This window comes from Mastacembelus armatus, unplaced genomic scaffold (genome assembly GCF_900324485.2).
Source record: "Mastacembelus armatus unplaced genomic scaffold, fMasArm1.2, whole genome shotgun sequence".
In the NCBI taxonomy this organism is placed as follows: Eukaryota; Metazoa; Chordata; class Actinopteri; order Synbranchiformes; family Mastacembelidae; genus Mastacembelus; species Mastacembelus armatus.
In genome coordinates, this window is record NW_022872938.1 from 976,842 (window position 1) to 994,556 (window position 17,715).

Consider the following 17,715-nt stretch of genomic DNA (forward strand, 5'->3'; position numbering starts at 1 on the left):
TTCCAGGTGTCCATCTTGCTCATGATCTTCACTCTCAGGTCAGCTGCTCTTGTGTTGAGCATGTGGGGGCTTGTCATTGGGGCTTGGTACCCAATCTCGAGTGGGGATGATGTTGTATCCCCCCTGACCTTGCGTCCTGGCTCCCCCTTGCCGTAGCATTTGTGTTGTATTTCTTCGATCTCTAGTTGTGATAGCAGTTGCCGTTTGCGGATGTTGGAACACTGAGCTACTAGATGTTTTGGCCCTAGTATAGATGGTGGGTTTCGAAGTTTCCATAGGTCCCACATCCTCTTCATGTAACCCCTATCGCTGGGGTTACTCATGTAGTAGCATTCCAACAGTTCTCTGTCGTCAGCCCTCGTCCACGAGTGTCTTGTTCCAGTAGCCCATTTCTCATCAAGTTGCCCTGGTCCCCTAGCACCTGACGCGGACCTTATATATATATGTTACATAATGCATGTTGTGTTTGAACATAAACACCAAGAACTAAACTCTATGGATGAGAAGAACAATCAAGGAGGGATTTTGTTTGTTCAGAAGGGTGAAAAAAGCAGGAAGGAAGCAAATTTTAACAGTCATAAGTAAGGACAGCTAAAGGCGAAGCCAGTTCATAGTGCCTCAGGATATAGTCAGTAACAAAGTAAGACCGGATCTTGTGCTGTGGTCAGAATCACAGAGGACTGTATAGTTTCTGGACGCTGTAGAAACAGCATTGAGAGGAAAAAGCTCAGATATACAGATCTATCTATGGAGGCAGGGCAGTGTGCTTGGAAAGTTAAGGTCCAATCGCTGGGAGTTGGTTGTAGAGGGTTTGTTGAGTGATTTGGGTATAAATGGGCAGAGCCTAAAGCAGACAGTAAGAAATATGGCTGACAGTGCAGCAAGCTCCAGTGAATGGCTCTGTGAATGGGCCAAGGATAGGTGAGGTCTGGTTTTTGGTGTGTCTTCTTCTGGGCTGTTGAGAGGGTTGACTCCATCCAGCAACAATCTTGGTTCAGGTGTTTGGCTGGCAGTGTCTGGGGCTGCCAACATTTGGTGCATAATAAAGGTCTGAGGACTGTTGGGCTAGTTTCTACATTAGTTTGCTACATTTGTTCTGCTACTGAGCAAACTGTCTAAGCCAGCAGCAATGTTTATTAAATAGTGCCAGGTTAAGCGGATGAGGTTAGTTTCTTTCTTTAGTTTCTTTTCATTTTCTTTAGTTGCTCTAAGTCACGCTCAGGGCTAGTGGGCTGTTTTGGATATCCACACTGTTGAGCCTTCTCAGCGTCATGGGCCCAAGTCAGGGAAACAGCACTATTGAGAGTGTGCCCACCTGATGACCCTGTAGACCTCCCTGCACTCTCACATCCACACTGAGGCTCTTTGGGGCTTTCGTATTTTGAAGTAATGAAAGCAATAGCATTAGTAGGTTAGTGGAGAAAGCGTGGAAAGCAATATAGCATACGTTATGCAACCGGTTTTAAAATAAAGAAGGGATCTTGTTGATTTTGCTTTGAAGATTTATGATGGCATGGCCTGATAACCCAAATAGCAAAATTGTGCATTTTGTGTTCATTACAGGTGAAACAAAATATGAAGTTTCCTAATCACTTTTTTACTGCCACTAAGGCACTTGCACTAGATACTTTTTAGTAAAAGCAAGTGTTTTCTGGTCTTTATGGAGCCTTAATCCTGCCTTTGCCATTTCCTTATTTCTGCCATCTACACTGCACTTTGAGGGAGTGACTATTAATTGTGTGGGGCTGTGTAATTCCAGTAAGCAGTAGTTGGACTAAATGTATGTTGACTGGTGCAAAGATATGTTAAAAGAGCCATGCTGACTATTACTGCAGTGATGCCTCACAGTCACCCTGTAATAAAACCATGCAGTAGGATTTTAGTACAGAAAAGATAAGACAATTAAACTTTGCTGTGGACTGTTTAGATAAGATAAGATACAATATGAAAAGAGAAGAGAAGATAATTCAACATACAATACAATAAGATACGATCCCCAAAAGGAAATTCAGGATGAATGAACTTTTTCATATGTTTCCATCCTGCCTTGTGATCGGGATCAGGTTAAGGTGGATAGTGCCTGTAGACAAAGTTTATGTAGAGTCATTGAGCTTTGTACTGTTAACAAATTCTATTATTTTCCCGGTTGCAAAATAATACTAATAATTGAAATCAAGCCAAATGGTAAGAGATATTTTATAAACGTCTTTAGTTGTAATTAATAAAATCTAAGTAAAAAATTCAGTGTTAAAGTGAAAGAATTTATAATCAGTTAAACACTGAAGTTCTGAGCAGACACCACAAAGAAGCTCCATACTAAATTTAAAAATCACATGTAAAAATAACATTGGGACATCACAGTAGTGTGTATACTACACAGTGGTTTACAAAACATTTTATTGTTTGACCTGTTTAATTGGTATTATCCAGCTGTATTATTCTCTGATAACAGATTCAGACTTCCTATGCACTTACATGTTTTTTCAAGAATGCATACAAGCAGAAGATAATTCAATTCAATTCAATTCAATTTTATTTGTATAGCGCCAAATCACAATAAAAATCATCTCAAGGCACTTTACAAAAACTAAAACTAAAAACCCAACAATTCCCTTATGAGCAAGCACTTGGCGACAGTGGAGAGGAAAAAACTCCCTTTAACGGAAGAAAAAAACCTCCAGCAGAACCGGGCTCAGTTTGGGCGGCCATCTGCCTCGACCGGTTGGGGTGAGTGGATAGAGCAGAGAGAAAAGAACAGCAACAATAAACAACAAATAGACACTGCAAGTTGGTGGGGCCAGTAACTGCACATCAGCGATAAACAGCTCCAGGACCAGGGACACCTGCAGAAGGTACAGAGAGAGAGAGAGAGAGAGAGAGAGAGGGAGGGAGAGAGCACAAACTAGGGGAGAGAGAGAGCACAAGGTTAGTAACATTCAATGGTGGAATATACATGAGGTCGGAGAGAAGGGGGACGGGGGGGCGGGTAGGGTAGGGGAGCTCAGTGCACCAATGGTCCTCGGGCAGTCTAGGCCTATAGCAGCATAACTAACTAAGGGATGGTTCAGGGTTGCCTGAAGCCAGCCCTAACTATATGCTTTGTCAAAGAGGAAGGTTTTAAGTCTAGCCTTAAAAGTACAGAGAGTGTCTGCCTCCTGAACCCAGGCTGAGAGCTGGTTCCACAGGAGAGGAGCTTGATAGCTAAAGGCTCTGCCTCCCATTCTGCTTTTGAGAACTCTGGGAACCACAAGTAGGCCTGCACTCTGAGAGCGAAGTGGTCTATTGGGATAATATGGTACTATGAGGTCTTTAAGGTATGAAGGAGCTTGATTATGAAGGGATTTGTATGTGAGAAGAAGGATTTTAAATTCTATTCTATATTTTACAGGGAGCCAATGAAGAGAAATAAAAGAGGTAAAGAAGAGTAAACAGATTTCTGCAAGGATCTGAAGACTATTTATGACTCTATTCATTTTTTATTTTAATTTGTGAGAATTTTTTGAGCTCTGGTGTTGCTCCAACTTGCCACAGGCTTTTATCTCAGCAGTCCACAATGGAAGATAGTCTCAGCATCTAACTGTACAAAGGTGTCACACAGCACCAAACATATTTTAGCAGCCCAGTTGCTGCCTTTAAATACCTGCTTCTCTGTGTCTGGATGCTTTTTAAAGTTCCCTTTTTGTGTCAGTGCCACTTTCTTACTTGTGTTGTCTTGGGCTTGTGAATTGAATTTTAGGTTTGAAAGTTATCCTGACAAGTCTGTGTATTAATTTTAATTCCTCCTAAATTCATTTCTAAACTTTTACCCATGTTACTGTACAGAGTTTGTTCAGTATATGATATTGTCTTTTCTTCCTCCTACATGCACACATGTATGTGATGTTGCTGAAGACCTCAAAAAAAGTTGGACTGATCTGGGACTGAACACCATGTCTTCACAACTCACTGTGGTTCTTAATTACAGCAGAGTTCAAGCTGTTGGTGTTAGGGTGAGATAATACGTGTCAGCTCGATTCACGTCAAGGTTTGAGCCGTTTCATGTAGGTCAGTGTTCTCTTCTCATGGTCAGGATGGCATATGCTTCTACTCTGCTATTACAGCACATCTTTCAGGAATGCACATCATTTCTCTTACAACTAAGACACCTTCAGAAAGCACAGATCAAAATCATCTGTCAGCTCCCGATTTCATAGGGTGGGATTTTCAGTGTGTGAAGGTTTGCATTTCAACAGAAGAGTGGATAAAGTGTTATCACATCTCAAATATTAATATATTACAGTTTTCACATTTAGCTCAATTGTTGCTACAGGAAATTCAGGATTCATTTTCATTGTGTGAAGTAAAATACTGAAATGAGATTTGTCTTGTATGTTTGTGCATCTTTTTAATGCATACATTTCTTAAAGAGTGGGGAATTATATATACTTATAAATACAATCGAAATAAAAAATATACATGTGCAGCAACTGTGCAGCTCATTTCCCTGACCTCTGTCTCCTATGGCTCCACCCACATGCGTAAAAGTTATTATTGTTCAACAAATGGAAAAGAGTAGTTAAAAAAAGTTCAATCAGAAAAATCCAAGTGGATTTCCAACGGAAAATATGAAATATCAAAACATATGCAAACAAAAAACAACACCTGCTTTCTTTTTATAAACTTCATATAGATAGGGAGGGATACTGTTAGGATTATATCCACACTGATACTTATATTGATTTTTTTCTATCATTACGTTATTATAGAAATAATTGATTTGATACCTTACTGGTACTCTTATGGGTTCTTTTTGTTATTTTTAAGGAAAAAAGGACAGATTTTACAGTGTTTCATTTTCTAAACTACTGGGAATGTTCTTGACAAGAAATGTGCAGCAAATGAAATGTCCAAAATCAAATACAGGTATTTTTACTGTGCTGCTCTGAATTTCCTAGGGACACTGCAGAATTTATGAATGCACCCATACTAACACATTAGCAAATGGTTCCTTTTAGTGTCAGTCAGTTAACTGGCATACAGTACATAACAACGAGCTAAACAGACTAAAGTTTCTCTGGCTGTTTCCACAGACAGCTTGTATTTCTGTCCTTCCATTCAAAAGACTTGTTGCAACAAGTATTGTCAGCAGCGACCCTGGTGAAGTGTAACACCACAATCTGTTGTTAGGCTGACGTCTAGTAGTTCATGTTCAGTTTTTGATGTCCACTCAGTTCCACGGTCATTTTTAGACCGAACTAGTTACAGACTGTTTGTACGTTTAGTTGTTTACTGTCCTACATCTTTTAAACACTATAGGAATACAATTACAGAACAGTTTCATTAACAATTAGAAAACAACAAACCGTAGATTATATAAATATAAGTCATGTTTATATATGTGACACTATGTTGACACTATAAGGATCTAGCATTTAAACAGGGAAAATCAAAACACAGACACATTCTCCAACAAGTTGCAGCCTGCTTTAATAATGTTGGGTCACACTACCAGTCTTCTGTGTTCTTCAGTGTATAGTGAAGCCTCTGGCCTCAGATACATCAAATATCAAATGAAATACAGTAAAATATATAGAAGTGTGTTGATGATAAATGTTGATGTTAAATTTCTGAGCTAAATATCAGTGCTGATCATAATAATTTTCTTCCCTGCACCATGTGGACTCCAGCAGACTCTTAAGGGAATGTGTGCGTGTCATTGAAAATGCCCATGTTATATGTGCCACTGCTCAAACACTTACACAAGATGAGACATGTGGTCTGGATCTGGAGCCTTGACAGTTGTAAATGATCTGGTTTCATCAACCTTTAGCAACCCAGGAAGCCGTGGGTCAGAGTAATATGCGTTTTAACTCAGGTTTCTTTGTTTTCTGCAGGGTGACATTCAGCAACTTCTGATTCTGGCTGATCCCAAAGCAGCATATGACTACTGTGAACACTACAGCCCAGACTGTGACACTCCCCACAGTGATGCCCTGCAGGCTCAGGAGCCAGAGGAAGAGGTCAGCCAAACTGGGGAGGTTAGGGGAGGTACCACAAGGCATCAATTCAAGGTCCTGATTAATAACATTGCATTGATTAAGTTGAGGATTTGAATAGCTTCACTTTTCTTTTTTCTTTTTTTTTTACAGGTAAAACATCCTCTTCTTTTTTTACTATGGCATTATGTAGTATAGTGGTTTCAGCGTTCTAGTTTTGACATGGATGTAACACCATATCTGACATGCACAAAAACCCCAAAGTCATCAGGTTCATTTGCAAACAACAAGTGGGTGTCTTCATTGATCTGGATTGGTGCATCAATGAAATAACTATTAATCAAATGTTGTGATACAAAACCTTGATGAATCTCATTTCAGCCAGCCACATTTGCATTCCTTTCATGTGTTCTCTGCAACCTAGTGCTCTGAGCCGGTGCAGACAAAACAAACAAACAAAATACATGGTGAAAGTAAATAAGAATAAGCAGCGAGTATGGATCTTGGATTTAAATAAAATACAAACAACATGATATAAACATGAAGGTTTAAACAAAAAAATGTAATACAGCAAAGACATTTAAGAAGCTTTGGGCCTGGAGAGAGTGGTTTTGAGATAGACCCTGTAAATATTGAGTGCATACTGTATGTAACTTATGTAGTCTGAATCTACATTGCAGCCGGATGATGAGCAAAGCAATGCACCAATAGTGTGATACTCATATTCTTTCAGAGCATGGAAGTTTCCACTTTGACAAACCAAGTAGCTTTGTACTGTATCTTTATCAACTTAAAACCAGTTCCAGACCAAGGTCTGGCCTGTTTCACAGATCCACACTATGCCAGGGGAAAGCTGCATGATCATTATGTGCCTGTCCATGTGTTTTAACAACTCTACTGACTGGTAGCATTAATGCATAGATCTTTTAAGATTTAGGTGGTAATAATTTTTGTCATTTTCAACAATTCCATTATAAAGACTTAAAAAACATTGACTTTCCTTATGTCTGTGAATCTTATTTGTGTTATTTGTGTTGTTCACCTTCATTATTGTCAAAAAGTAAACTACTCAAAATATAAAATAAGATAAAGTAAAACAAAATAAATGAAGGGAACTCTTAATAACACTAGTATACCACCAGGTCAGTTAAACTTCAGGGATATCCAATCTCTTTCACCTCTTTGGTGCAAATCAGTGACAACAGGTGCAACGGGCAGTCAGACGTGATGGCATCCTCAGCCCTCTGTGTTTGTGTGTACACTGATGTGTACAGACCAGTAAGCTAAAGCAGGTTGAGACACATTATGGTGAGCACACAAACATAGTCTCTGTATGGCGTTTGTGTAAAATAACACAAATAGAGAAAATCACTAGCTTTATCCTTAAATCGGTACTTGAACTGATCCAAATATGTATTATTAGTGAGTGTAACAGAACCAAGAAAGCATATGCTGCAGAAACATCAGTGTTTAAACATTTTCATACATTGGCAGATAACGTGTTAATAACCCTACACTAAAGCAATAGTTGAAGCATAAGTATGTGTGGTTGGATGGACCAATGGATGCTGCCAGATATCATAACCCATCTTTTCCAATCAATCAAACATGGTATGTTTAGAAGTGATAAATGTTAATGACAAGAAGCCTTCACTCAGCGGCCCTGGGGCGTTGTGTAATGATGAAGTTCCATTATGAGTACCTGAGTTTTTATCATTGTTGAGTTCTCATTTTCCACATAGATAATTTGATCGTTTGATTAATTGGATCATCATGAAATCTTTTGGAACACCTGGGTCAGATTATTCAGAACTAAATGTTCTGTTGTTTGCCATCAATGATATGACTGCACAGGACAATGTGTACTATATACATATGTGTGTATATATATATATATATATATATATATATATGTATACAGCTTCTTTCTGAAAGAGCCCACAGCCAATGTGCTTCTGCTGCTTGATGCTACCTGTCTTCAAGACCTGTCTTCATCCGACTGTCTCATGTCTCTGTTTCAACCTCTCTAGTACACTACCGATGATTTAGATTACTCTCAGTTCTATGATTACTCTGAGGGAGCCACAGACATCGTTCCAGATGAAGAGTATTCTAAACCACAGGTAAATGAAACAAGGAAAAGAATAACATCTGTTTCCTGCAACGTAACCTTTCTGTCATCCATAATTTGTCTTTTGTGTTGTCTGTGTATCTCAGTGTTATGTTTGCATGCACACCAGGACACATTAAATGTGGATAATCATCTTCTACACATTCTTCTAAATTCTTAGCTGTAAATTTGATTTGACATTGAAAGACTGAACATTGTTGGGTGTTCTGACTTTCTCTGATGTGGAGCTTCCAGTGAGGCAGGAGAAATTGAATTTTGAGTGTGCATGTAAATTTAGTGTGTCAGTGTGTTGTTTATAAGGCTGTCAGAACAGTTTTATACACTACAACATTGACTTTACCTTTTTTTTAATACAGCAAAAGCAATTTAGCTATCGTTGCTATGTTTCTGCTCTGCAGTACCTCTAAAGCTGAAAGGCAGTCCCTTTTTTGTTTTGCTTCAGTCCGACTTCGATATGTATACGTCTCCTGTGTTTCACGTGACAGACACAGTCCTGTATTTTTGTACATCACCCTTTCCACCCAGTTTGAAGAGTAGAGAGTAGTCAACATTTAAGAAATGACAAGCCATTTAAGGTGTAAAGTACTGAAAGGAGGCCACGCAGGATTATCATTATCATTATTGTACATGGACTCTGACAGTTGAGCTACATTGCCTATGCCTTTATGAACCATTTCCACTTGTTGGTGTTCTTTATCACAACCTTTTCCAGAGAAAGAAGCGTAGTGTCTCCATGAAAAAGAAGAGGACCAGAAAGTCACTCAGTAAAACTAAGGCCAAGCAGTTAAAGTTGCTAGCTGGCAAAAAATCACCAGCTAAAACGTTTGCTGCTATGAAGAAACAACTGACGCCTGGCTACCAGGCCACAGCGCCGGCACAACCCAGAGGCAGTTTTAGGGTAAACGTACATGTTCCGAAAAAAGCAAACCTCATCAAGATCTTCCTGCCTTGACTCCAGAGAAAATCTCTGATGGTGGACTTAGAGCTCCCTAACATTTTCTGTATAGAAGTAGCAGAGCCTGTAGGCAGCTTGAGGGCCCTCACATTAACCCCTGGTTTGAGCCCTTGTGTTAACGCTTCCTTTATTCTTCTTTCCTTTTTTCTAAATGACTCAGCTAAACAATGTAGGAGATTACAGTACAGGCACTGACTACGCAACTGTAGATGGTACTCAGTCCCCGTTTGGCATGAGTGGACCTGATGAGGTAATTTTCATCTTCATTGTCATTTTGTTTTGGAAAAACCAGTGTTTTAGGATTTCATCCATGACAAAAAAAACAAAGAACAATTTCAGATGAATCAATGTAACAGTGGATTTACAAAAGCTTTTGTGTGAACTGGAAAAGTTTCTTTAGAAGCTATAGCTAAGTTGTTCCACTGCATGCACCATGTTGGACAACAATGGAGTGGATGTTGTGAAGGTCATTTGTAACTTCCAGTTAACGTTGACTTTTGGCTGCAGATCTACTGTAGTTAGTCTGTTTTTAGCTGGAGCAGTTTATTTACAAGGCACTATGGGCTGTCTAGATGGATCACAGTAGACCTGACAAAATGCCATGCATCTTCTACTGTATTGTAATTACCACCAAAAAATACTCAAACACAAAACTTACCAAACATGAGTTCATTGTGAAAATGTAATTTTTTCATTTAGTGTATTAGTATACACTAATAAATGAAATACTAAGTGAAAATAATATAATCCACTGGGCTATAAATGCTAATTGCAGAGTCTACACTATGTGTCAGGAAAATAGAGTCTGTCTCTGCATTTAAGAGTGAGCATAAGCAACAAAGTCATTATGGTAACACTTGATATTTATTCCTTTGTGTCTATTTTAGTGCACTGAGGTGTGCTGCACTCCAAGTCTTTTATGGATGCATACAGGATTTGCAACATATCAATCTTGGAAGAGTTAAGACCAGTTTTTGCAGGATTGTTAATGCACTAATTTCAAAATTAGTGACGTGACTGTAATGTTCTCAAAGGCTGATGGAGTCCGTTCACTTCAAATATTTAAATTACAATCACACAAACCTACTAGGCCATTGACTTTACTCTTCTAAGATCATTTATGATTGCAATACCTGAAATAAATAAGTTGTTAATGTTTGTGTTTAGACTTTTGTTCTCTGCGTAGTATGCTGAATTCATTTGCAATCTGCTTTAATAACATCTAAAAATTAACGGTTTGCCTTAGTTGCTTAATTGACCTTCTTATTTCCTGCTCACCATGGCCTCCACCTTCTTGGCTTGGGTAACACATGAAAGGCTGTGGAAGAGGATGTTGTTGGTGCTCATCTCACTAAGGCTACCTCTATTGCTCCGGAGCCCACTGTTGTCCCAGAAATGGTGGACACCTTGGACACCGATGCCGAAGCATACGACTTTAAGGACTATAACCTAAACGAGTATGACTTGGGCATGGTGGACAACAGGTTGTATGATTATGGAGCATATGATGAATATGGCACTACCCCACCCAAGGCGGCCACTGATGATGATGTGGGGCCTGGGGTTGCTGCTGAAACCGACATTTCTGAGAGCACTGTAAGTAGTACATCCTGACTTTGTTTCTGAGGGGCATGTGCATGGACAGTAATGTTATGGGCTCTGTGTGTGTGTGTGTGTGTGTGTGTGTGTGTGTGTGTGCGTGTGTGTGTGTGTGTGTGTGTGTGTGTCATGGTCTTGTGTCTTCTAGTGCACATGTTCTTAGTTGGTTGCTCAGTGTAGGAATTGGGTCATTGACATGTTGAGTGTGGAGTCAGTGTATTGCATATGTGACTGATGTGATCATTCATTATCAGGCATGACAGAGAAATCTATGATTCTATATCCACAGTATGTTTTCTTATTTCCTTCACCACTTTTGTATCAGCGATGATGGAAAGTGGGCTACTTGAGTACCTTCAAATGAATTTAAGTATAATTTTAGTACTAGTGCTTCAACTTTAAGATGCTTTATACTTCACCAAATTTCAGGGGGAAATTATTGGTACAGTACATCCATCTGACAGCAGTTGCTGAAGATACTGCATTAAGAAGAAAATGATATAAGGATAAGCCTTAAAAAAGTCATTTGACTTGTACTCCTCATCACAGGTTTCAGATGTAGACCAAAAAGTTATTTCACAAAAGGCAAACATCAGGAAAGAATACACATTACTATGACAACTGTGTGCATTAGTCAAACAGCCTCTAACAAGCAGCCACTAACAACAACAATAAGCCTGTAAGTCACAGGCCCATACATTTACAGACAAGTGTAATGAAGAGCTTGTGGACAGTCACAGTTTGTCAGTATATTTGACATACTGTTTACCATTCCCTCAGTTTTCTCTTTGTGTTTACAGATTTTACCCCAGTTTCTCATTGGCAGAACATTTTCAAACTCTGTATTGTGTGTGGGTGTGTGTGTGTGTGTGTGTGTGCGCGCACACACGCACGCACGCATATTTGGGTATCATGACATGTGAAAGATCTTTCTACACATACACCACCCACTCACAGACAGGCAGCTCCTAATCCTTCGTGTGTCACCTCACCTTCTCCACTTCCACTCCCAAACACATAAAACCACTGAAAAACCTCAGCAGTTATTTACTCTGGTCATTTGCAATAATCCTCTGTGTGAAGAATGTTACTCTGTGTTCACCTTGTAATGGCAGGTTGCTGGTTTTGGAGGAACCTTGGGACAGAAGGGAGAAAAGGGCGAGCCTGCTGTAGTTGAACCTGTAAGACATAAAACATATATGCTGATGTATTAAAATGATCAAATCATCTGATTTTAGTTCATTTATGTTTTATTTTCTCTCACTTTATGAATAAGAAATAATTCCAAATTAAGTGACATGAAGTCAGTTATAGTTCGCTGCGTTGTGCTTGACTTGCTGGACTTTGTGATGTGAACCATTGTTTGTATTTTAAAGGGGATGCTGATTGAAGGACCACCAGGACCTCCTGGCCCAGCTGTGAGTGTATTGTTAAAAAAGAAATAAGCACCTAAGCATGATTATACATGATTAATTTGCTGACATGCTTATGGTCTGCTGACTTTCTTTTTTAGGGTCTTCCAGGTCCCTCAGGCCTACAAGGCCCTCCAGGCTCTTCTGGTGATCCTGGTGAGAGGGTGAGTTGTTATTTCTATCCTCAAAGGCAAGGCAAGTTTATTTATATAGCACAATTCATACACAGAGTAATTCAAAGTGCTTTACAGAAATAAAAGACAAGTTAAAAATACATAAGCAAGCAAAGTAGCCACCGTTTTTAAAATGTGTGTATACTATAAATATAGTGAGTGTCCATACCTATTATTTCAAATGATGGATGTCTCAGAACCACAGGTAGAAAACAGCTAATGATCTAATAGACTTGGCTTAAAAGTATTGCAAAAGAGTTTTAATACAGTGGTAAAAACACACACTCAAACATGTAGAACATGAACACAGATGTTAGTTTTGGAGTGTAGACAGTAGTATGGGTCACAGGTGGATAAGCCTGGTCTTTATGGGCTGAAGGATGAGGAGCAGATGTTAATCCAGTGTCCCTGCTTGCTCACAGCAGGAAACAGAGCAGTTTAAGGTTTAAAAGTTCTCAGTATTGTTACCTTCAAAAACCCAACAAGTGCCCTTGTGACAAAACCTGCAGTAAGGCAGTTTTAATATAAACCAAATATTGCATTTTATTAATGTAACTTTACTGCTCTACTGAAGTTCTGATATAACATTTTCTTTTGACCTATTTTTCTGTTACACAGAAGAAATGGTCAGTTTATATTGGTGGTGTCTGTTCTGTATCACAGGGTCCACCTGGGCGTCCTGGTCTTCCTGGTGCTGATGGTTTGCCAGGGCCCCCTGGTACCATGCTTATGCTGCCGGTGAGTACTCAGAATAATTCAACAGAAGTACATACCAGCCATCTTATATCATGTCATTCTACAACCAGGCTAATTTCTAGTATGATGAATGGGATTGAATCACCAACTTTTCTATTGTTTGTGTGTGCTCAACAGTTCCGTTTTGGTGGGGATGGGGAGAAGGGCCCAGTGGTGTCGGCCCAAGAAGCACAAGCCCAGGCAATCCTCTCCCAGGCCAGAGTGAGTAGACAGGGACTTTAGCAAGTCAGCAGGAACCCAAAGCCTTTGACAAAACCTCCCTACTCGCTGCACATATCTGTTATTGCAGCAAGCCTACCAGTCCCAACATAAAAGGCCTTTGAGCAGATGGATAAACAGAATCCTAAAAATAGTTGACCTGTGGATGGACTCTACCAAAAGGCAAACTTGTCTCTGTGTAATATTTGTGAGAGGAGTAGACTAAAAGATAAGAGCATTTCATTGGTTTTAAATGGATTCCTGTGTGCTGTATACCCCCAGTCAAATATTCATAATGCCAGGATAATAAAAAGATACCATGAACAACTGCACACAACCAATTCAGCAAGACATGCAAATACAAGTTCTTCTTCCTGAAAAATAGGTAGACAGGAAATATTTCTACTGTGTTTGAGCTTGTTCCTGTCTGTGTCTGCCCTGAAGCTGGCTATGAGGGGACCCCCAGGCCCAATGGGTTTGACAGGTAGATCGGGGCCAGTGGTGAGTATGTGTTGTTCTTTTTCTGACATCCTTTGGAACAGTTTCTGTAGCTTTTATTTGCTGCAAGCTCCAAATGCATTGCCTTTTTCCCAGGTATTTCATGCATTTGTAGTACAAGAATGTAAGGATGTACAATTTCCATCATGAAGAGAAAAGGATGTGAATATTAATCTAAATATCGCCATCTACTCTTAATTTTCCCTTAACTGTTCCTATATAAATCTGGAAGTGACACAAACTGACTGAAATCTGTCCATATTTGCTTTGTCTTTTCTTTCCTTAGGGTCTGCCTGGTGCACCTGGACTGAAAGGTGAAAGTGGAGACCCTGGCCCTCAGGTGAGAAAGGCATGATACCACTAAAGGTACAGCAGCCGCATCCTGGTTTATTAGACCTGTTGGTCACTATGTGGTCCTTATATCTTTGCAGGGTCCGCGTGGGATCCAGGGGCCTCCAGGACAAACTGGAAAAGCTGGCAAGAGGGTGAGTGAACCCATTGACCTGGTGCACTGTGCTGAGTGTGTGCACTCACATGCCTCTGTGTTTGTTGGTGCTGTGACTTATGGGTACTACTCAAATGCTGAGAGGCTTATTTCCAGTTCAACAAAGTGTTGTTGATATGGGCTTAATGGCCTGTGCTGTGTCCAGGCCTCACATAAATGGCTGCAGAGTTAATCTGTCTGAAAATGTCCAAAGGAGAAAGCTGGTTATAGATATGAGGTGCACTTTGTGTATCAGTACAGTCACACTGCAGGGCCAACCTCCGTAACCATCTGTTTGGTTAGTAAGAAATGCAGTCACAGGCAAAATAGTAATACAGGCTTAATTAATAGGTCAGCTGTGATCCATCACCTGATTATAATATCACAAAAAGTGACTTACAGATTTGCATAATTACATCTCCTAGTGGGCAGAATGGTGTCTGAGTGGTTAGCACTGTTGCCTCACAGCAAGAAGGTTGGGGGTTCACAACCCAGAGTTTGCATGTTCTCCCCGTGCTTGCGTGGGTTTACTCCGCGTACTCTGGTTTCCTCCCACAGTCCAAAAACATGTATGTCAGGTTGATTGGTGACTCTAAATTGCCCATAGTGTGAGTGTGTGTGGTTGTTTGTCTCTATGTGGCCCTGTGATGGACTGGTGACCTGTCCAGGGTGTACCCCTGCCTTCCACCCGAAAGAGAGCTGGGATAGGCTCCAGCAGATCCCCATGACCCTTGTTAAGGAATAAGTGGGTATAGAAAATGGATGGATGGACATCTCCTAGTGCAGTAGATAAAGTTCTTGTATCCTCTAAAATAACTCACTCTCATATATATATATATATATATATATATATATATATATGAGAGTGAGAGTGATATATATATATATATATATATATGAACTTTTTTTTTTTTAAGGGCCGTGCGGGAGCAGATGGTGCTCGTGGGATGCCTGGAGAGCCAGGCACCAAGGTACCAAATGAAATAGTGGAAGTATTGTTTTGTACGTTGAACAGTAATGTCTGATGTTGTGTATTCTGGTAATTTTGCTGTGCTTTACAGGGGGATCGGGGTTTTGATGGACTCCCTGGACTGCCTGGTGAAAAGGGACACAGGGTGAGTGCAGTTTGGTGAAGATCATTTGAAATCCTGCTTCAAATATTAAAATATATAGTCCTTTACTGTTGCAGAGTTCACTGGAGCCGAACAGTTGTTAGATTTGTGCATTAAGAACAGTAAAGAACCAGAGTTGACGGAGACCCCATAAATGAGTATTGTTTTCCTGATTGTTTTCAAACCTATGAAAAAAATGCTGTTGGTATGTGTTTGAGTAGTAAAACTGACATTAAACCAAATCAAAATCCAGGAGATTTGTCTTCTTAGGTTAAATTTTCTAAAAGGTAAGCTATATTAGATTCAGATGTAATAAAATCTATTTGGCAAAGTTAGAAGTTTGATATTGTTATTTAGGATGATTAGGGAGATCCACTAGGAAATAATAGTGAACAGTGAACAGGAAAGACAACTATGCATATGAATAGAGAAACAGAAACACATAAAAGTTAAACATTAAAGTTAAACTTTTAAAAATGTGAAATATGGAAGATCAAGCATAACCTTTTCAAAATAACAATCAGAATAGAAGCACATACTTACAAAAATGAAAAAAACATGCAGGTTGTCATCAGTGTTAAAATTATTTTAAATAATAAGCAATAAGTTTCTGGATAATTGTTCTGGTAAAGTCCTACAGTTATGTTGAACATGTCTCTGTTTTAGGGGGAACCAGGGCCAATGGGAACCCCAGGTGCCCCTGGAGAGGATGGACAGAGAGTAAGTTCCTCTTATAACATAACGCCCTCCATTATAGTCAAGGAAACTGCTTAACAGAACCAATAAATCCATTTATAAAAGTTTTGGTTCTCCAGCTTGAATACAATTTGTTATATTTAGATAACAATGCAATAGAAATACTCTCAAGGCACTTTACATAGAAAAAATTGTCACATAACCCTATTAAGCAAACACCTTGTGACAGTGGGGAGGAAAAAAGGTAGGGGAGCTCAGTGCACCGATGGAGAGTCCTCAGGCAATCTAGGCCTATAGCAGCATAACTAAGGGATGGTTAGCAAAATTCGAGTAGTCTTGTAGTTAAAGTAATAAGTAGTCAGGTCAGTTCATGTTGGTTAGCCATCTGTGCAAGGTGTTGTAGAGCCTGATGGCTCCCCTGAAATCCTGCGTCGAACCATTCTGCAGTGCAGATAGATGAGACGTCCACTAGAGCTGCTTCTCTGAACATGGGGTATCATGATAAGGAATAACAGCAATCAAGCCTAGAAGAAATAGCAAATGCATGGACTAGTTTTTCTGAATAATTTGAGATTAAATGTACCTAACTTCAGCAACACTGTGAAAAGACAGTTCTAGAGATTTGTTTAATATGTTTAAAAGACACTGAAAAAAGCACAAATATCAGGACATGTCAAAATTTGTCCAGGCCCCCAAAACCCCCTCAGACCCCAGAGGGTTAATATGATATTTAATGGTCCTTGTTGAAAATATCTCAAAGGCCAAATATATTCTATATATCCATATTTCTATAGGCTTTTTGGCCCAAATACAACAACTTCAAGGCCTTTATGTCTTTAAGATATACTTGAAGTCTGCCTGGTTTCTTCCGGTTGATAGACAGGTTCATCTGCATAGCAGTTCATCTGCATAGCAGTGGTAATTAATAGAGTGCTTCCTAATAACATTGCCTAAAGGAAGCATGTATAAGGTGAACAGAATCGGTCCTAGCACAGAACCTTGTGGAATCCATAACTAATTTTTGTGTGCGTGGAAGGTTCATCATGAACATGAACAAATTGGAATCTGTCCGATAAATAAGATTGGAACCACTTTAACACTGTCCCTTTGATTCCAATCGCATGCTCCAGTCTCTGTAATAAGACTCCTGGATCAGGACTAGGCTTTTTGAGTAGGGGTTTGATTACTGCAGTCTTAAAAGCCTGTGGTACCTAGCCTGATACTAGAGATAAATTTACCAAGTCTAATAAAGATGAACCATTTAATAGCAGGGTGTCTTTAAGCAGTCTAGTCGGGATGGGGTGTAAGAGACATGTTGATGATTTAGGTGAAGCAACTAATGATGTGAATTCAGAGAGATACAGTGCGTACTGAAAGTATTCAGACCCCTTTAAATTTTTCACTCTTTGTGTCATTGCAGCCATTTGCCAAAATCAAAAAAGTTCATTTTATTTCTCATTAATGTACACTCAGCACCCCATCTTGACAGAAAAAATGGATTTTTGCAAATTTATTAAAAAAGAAAAACTGAAATATTACATGGTCATAAGTATTCATACCCTTTGCAGTGACACTCATATTTAACTCACATGCTGTCCATTTCTTCTGATCCTCCTTGAGATGGTTCTGCTCCTTCATTGGAGTCCAGCTGTGTTTAATTAAACTGATTGGACTTGATTAGGAAAGGCACACACCTGTCTATATAAGACCTTACAGCTCACAGTGC

At 39.5% G+C, this 17,715-nt stretch overlaps 1 protein-coding gene across 1 annotated transcript in view; it reads left to right on the top strand.

Moving 5' to 3' along the window:
• The window catches only part of col11a1a (collagen, type XI, alpha 1a), a 102,132-nt gene that overhangs the window by 18,814 nt on the left and 65,603 nt on the right, over nucleotides 1–17,715 (top strand). The window contains exons 5-19 of the mRNA XM_026305776.1: nucleotides 5,874–5,999; nucleotides 8,006–8,098; nucleotides 9,222–9,311; nucleotides 10,379–10,657; nucleotides 11,776–11,841; nucleotides 12,037–12,078; nucleotides 12,174–12,236; nucleotides 12,909–12,983; nucleotides 13,119–13,202; nucleotides 13,644–13,700; nucleotides 13,984–14,037; nucleotides 14,129–14,182; nucleotides 15,099–15,152; nucleotides 15,243–15,296; nucleotides 15,960–16,013. Of these exons, the coding sequence (XP_026161561.1) occupies nucleotides 5,874–5,999; nucleotides 8,006–8,098; nucleotides 9,222–9,311; nucleotides 10,379–10,657; nucleotides 11,776–11,841; nucleotides 12,037–12,078; nucleotides 12,174–12,236; nucleotides 12,909–12,983; nucleotides 13,119–13,202; nucleotides 13,644–13,700; nucleotides 13,984–14,037; nucleotides 14,129–14,182; nucleotides 15,099–15,152; nucleotides 15,243–15,296; nucleotides 15,960–16,013 (1,245 nt within the window). The remainder of the gene's footprint in view (nucleotides 1–5,873; nucleotides 6,000–8,005; nucleotides 8,099–9,221; nucleotides 9,312–10,378; nucleotides 10,658–11,775; nucleotides 11,842–12,036; nucleotides 12,079–12,173; nucleotides 12,237–12,908; nucleotides 12,984–13,118; nucleotides 13,203–13,643; nucleotides 13,701–13,983; nucleotides 14,038–14,128; nucleotides 14,183–15,098; nucleotides 15,153–15,242; nucleotides 15,297–15,959; nucleotides 16,014–17,715) is intronic.